The sequence below is a fragment of the Nematolebias whitei genome, chromosome 13 (assembly GCF_014905685.2).
Source record: "Nematolebias whitei isolate Nwh7 chromosome 13, NemWhi1, whole genome shotgun sequence".
Taxonomy (NCBI): domain Eukaryota; kingdom Metazoa; phylum Chordata; class Actinopteri; order Cyprinodontiformes; family Rivulidae; genus Nematolebias; species Nematolebias whitei.
The window spans coordinates 37,572,833-37,577,214 of record NC_056510.1 but is presented as its reverse complement, the minus strand read 5'-3'; the positions used below and the strand labels follow the sequence as shown (position 1 = coordinate 37,577,214).

Below are 4,382 nucleotides of genomic sequence, written 5' to 3'. Positions count from 1 at the left end.
CCATGTTGCTAAGATAACCTCACTGTTAACAGTATCACGCTGCTAACAGGACCATGTTGCTAAGATAACCTCACTGTTAACAGTACCATGGTGCCAACTGGACCATGTTGCTAAGAGAAACCTCACTGTCATAAGAACCACTCTGCCAATAGGACCATGCTGCTATAGATTTATTTATTTTTCACTTTTGGCATCTTGTTTCTCTATTTTTATTGCATGCTTTGAGTAAATCCTAGTTTATGTTGGTTTAGTTTATGTTAGTGCTCACATTATGCGTGTAAATTATAGCCGAACAGAACCTATGAGAATCATGTTGCTGTTGTTCAGTGTATTGTTTTGCACTATTAATAACTGCATACAGTATATCTTAGATCTTTTAGCGTACTGTTTGGTGTTCGTTTAGCGTATACCTTAGTTTAAATCTTAGATCCTTATTTACTGTTTTTTTTACACTTTATATTTTTGCCATTGTTTGATGTAACTGGGACCCTGAGTACACAATTTCGTTCCACTACATGTACTAGATGTGATGCGAATTACAATAAAGAATCTCGGACTCTGACATTGAATGTTTTTAAATCTAATGATGAAGCATAACACAAGACAAAAGTTATGTTAGCTTAATGAAGAAAAAATCTAAATGGGCAAATTGACAATGTGGAGATTCCAGCAAATTTATGCACCGATTTATTTTAAGTTCATTCTCATTTTTTTCCAGTGAATGTTACAATAAGAATGAATTTAGTGAGATTACTGTTAGTGAACACTATTTTTCATCTGCAGGAGGTATGACAACATTAAAGATAAGGGATTTTGTCTCATCTAATCAAGGGTTTGTCATCAATAAAGGTTGAATTAATGAATGAAAACAGCCAAATTGCAAACATTTAAAATAGTTAAAGATAACTTGTTTTAATGTTTTTAAACACATGTTCAAACATCATGTTCGTTTACAACTCATTACATATTCTGTGCGTCACAAATGAAGCTCCAAATAACCACTCTTTCTTCTGCTTACTTGACTCCCTGGAAAATGGACATAATGTTCACGATCAAGCTGTCAATCAATGATTAAAAAAAAATAAAAAAAAAAGTCTCGCGAGATTTCAGCCTCAAGACGCAGGTCTGAGGTTACAGAGGTGATATCTCGCGTTACCTTCTCGCTTGTCTCTCATTCCGCCACGGTCCAGCAGTTGGGAAGGTGCTTCATCTCAACAGATCCGCAATAGACTACATTTTGGACAATTTAAATTTACATTTGTAACGAACTAAGTTTTTTTATATATATTTAACGTAAACCACTAAGTCCGCCGTACTTTAAAAGCAACTGTCGGTCTAAACTCGCGTTGAAATTTATTTAAAGAGAAAGCTTAAGTTGCCGTGTATAATTGAGCTCAAGCCGGTAGCGCTAACAAAGAAAATCCTTTCTCTTCATAAAATAATCCACCACCACTCTCTTTAGTTATGAGTCATGTCGTCGTTGATAATTCACACGGTCTAGAGGAGCAGGTAAGTGTTTTCATCTGAATATTTTTCTGTGTAAACCGTATAAAATGTTATTTTAAAGGCATCTTGTTTCGACGTAAAAGTCTAGTTTTGTTAGCCTGAAGCTAAGCTAACGAAGCGAGTGTTAAAATGTCGGAGCAGAAACGTCGTGATGGCGGAACTGGACGTTCTGTTCCACTCGCTCATTAAGTTTGACTGTCGCTACTTTACCGTTTTATTTCGGTTAATTGTTCACTAGGAGCTCGTTTGATATATTAATCGGGTCATACTTGAGAAAAACATGTTAAAGGTAATGGAAAATTACCGAGTAAGCTGACATTTAACACCCGGCCGGCATCTGACGCGATGAGGCCTTGTCAGCCTGAAACGTGGCGCAGAAAAAAATGTTGGCACCGCATCTTTGACGTTCGAGCTTTATTTCTTGTACGCAGTTCTAAATTTCGCAATAATCTCCGATATTGTGTTTAATAAAGATAGTTCTCGATTCGTACTTTATATATTTATTTTATTTAAAATGTTAGCCGTCTCTCATGTTTCCATCGGTTATGGAAGAGTGTGACGCCACTCCGACCTGAATACGAAAGCCTTTCCAGACTGTTACCTAATCATCGTTCAATAGTAGGAATGTAACCGGTTTGTAATCCAAAGTTGCTGAAGTTATAACTTAACATACATTTCCGAGTGCTTTGCTGAAAAGCCCACCAAAGTAAAATATAAAGATTTTAAAACGGTACTCGTACTTGGGTGCAGCTGTTGGGCACAATTTGTAGACGCATCGCAGCCTTTGTTGTAACTTGTAGGTTTCTTAGTAAACTGTTAAATGGTAACAAAAGTTTAATTTCTAAGCAACAAAGGTTGCTACACGGCTAAAATTTCCAATAGTAATCGATGAACTAAATTAAACAAAGTAAAAACCTTCCTTTTAAAATGGTTTCACTGCTCTTGTAATTTCCATCACTGCTTAAATCATAACTTTACAGTATGACACGTTTTGGTTAAAAGTTTTCCATAGTCCTTTTAAGAGCTAATCTACAAACTGTTCTGCAGGATTTGAGAGTATTTAGTTTATGCTTCAGTGTCTGAGCATAATCTTAAATGGTAATTGTTTGAATACTAATTAAAGGTGCAACCATAAATCAGCCCTGATTTCCTTAATTTTGGGAAATCGGAAATTGGCCAATACTTGTATGAGAAACAAATTTTACTGATTTTTTTAAAAAGTTTTAAAAAGTTTTAACAACAATTGTCTAAACTTAATTTATATTTCAGAGCACTACCTCATAGCCAGTTAAAACAAGTTTGTATTGTTTCTAGGATATTGTTCAAGGATATGTTTTTCAATAAAATAATGTTTGAAAGTTGAAGGCACGTTGTGACCTTTATAACACCTGACAGTGTCTCTTATAAAACAAAATCGGTATCAGCCAAATTCAGAATTGGCAGGTCAGACTTTTAGAAATCGGTGATCAGCCAGAAAACTGTAATTGGTGCACCCCTATTACTAATGTAATAAATGCAAAAGGTGTTCTCTGTTGATGTGCCGATATTCCCTGTCGCATCACTTTTTACATTTGGACTGAATTCATTTAATTTACTAAATAACAAATGTTTTAATATGCAATTTTCAAATGCAATAAAAATCTTAACTTTTTGTTTGTTTTGCAGCTTGCTGTCCTAGACTTGAACTCTGCTGACATACAAGGTGGAGGAAGTGGCAGTAAGTAAAACATCTTAATTACATATTCATGTCAAATATGATTTGAAAAGTTTTGTTTTTATTGTTAACTACTCCCGAGCACCAAAGGCCTGTCTTGCATTTTAGATACTTTTTTTTTATATCAACAAAATGCTGAAACAGCCATGACACACCTTTTGGCAGGTAGAATGTTCATAATGATAAAGAATAAGTGTCAGTGGGTTTGATTGTATTTATTCAAGTTCATGCAAGTTAACTTGTTTTGGCAAGTTTCTTTGTTTAAAGGCATTTTTAAATAGTTTATCTTCTTTCATCAACTCATGGAAAAACAATGTAATTACATATGTCAAGTTTAGTGTGTGCATTCCTAACTTTTTCTTTTTACAAACAGGGCGTTACATTCCACCTCACTTGAGGAACAAAGAGGCTTCCAAAAATGGTGAGTTTATGAATCATCTCGTCTGCCACTGTTAACCTAATTGGGGTGACTTTGGGTCTACCTTTTTATGTTGGAAGCCCATCAGAGCATGGTCAAAGCAAGCACAATTGAGAGGGGAAAAGAGCTGTAACAATGGTTTTGAGGAAAATGATTGTCCTTCATGACAAGTTAATTTTCAGATGTATTTTTGTTGCATTTTAGACCATGCAAAGCTTTTCACTTGTGCACAGAACAAAGACAAATCTGTCAAATGGATTTGTGTGTTTGTGATGCATCATCTTGCAAACGAGTGCTAGCTGTTGGCTGCTCTGATAAAGGGTGGGCTTGACATGGCTTAATTTAGACAATGTTATGTTCAAAAGGTGAATGATGTGGGTTTTTATTTATTTTCCCCAATAAAATCAGGACATGCAGGTCTTTGCTGTCAAATACATTTGCATCAAAACAAACAGCAGTGCTGGTACTGTCAGTGCACACCTGACCTTTTTCTCGTTTTACTGTTTTCTTATTTCACAGCAGGAAATGCTTTTTCCACTGGTAGACAGTGCGGTTATTCAGTGGCACCTATAAATATCTGTAAGTCCCTTCTGTCTGCTTTTGCTGAGGGCAAATTGCATTTCCAGATGCATGAAATATCCATTTTACACACCAGCAAAGCCATTGTGAGGAAGATGAATGTTGGACTAGAGAACTGTACAGGTCCTTCTCAAAAAATTAGCATATTGTGATAAAGGTCATTAT

The 4,382-nt window shown here is 35.5% G+C and overlaps 1 protein-coding gene across 3 annotated transcripts in view; it reads left to right on the top strand.

Moving 5' to 3' along the window:
• Positions 1–1,078: 1,078 nt before the first annotated feature.
• Positions 1,079–4,382, top strand: part of ddx3xa (DEAD-box helicase 3 X-linked a) — a 24,720-nt gene continuing 21,416 nt past the window's right edge. For 2 of the 3 annotated variants that reach the window (XR_005187266.1, XM_037687096.1), the window contains exons 1-4: positions 1,079–1,509; positions 3,172–3,223; positions 3,594–3,641; positions 4,158–4,217. Coding sequence is in view for 2 of the 3 variants with exons in the window: in XM_037687096.1 (XP_037543024.1) it covers positions 1,465–1,509; positions 3,172–3,223; positions 3,594–3,641; positions 4,158–4,217 (205 nt within the window). In the remaining variant the exon portion in view is untranslated. The remainder of the gene's footprint in view (positions 1,510–3,171; positions 3,224–3,593; positions 3,642–4,157; positions 4,218–4,382) is intronic. The other variant, XM_037687097.1, reaches the window with a different exon arrangement.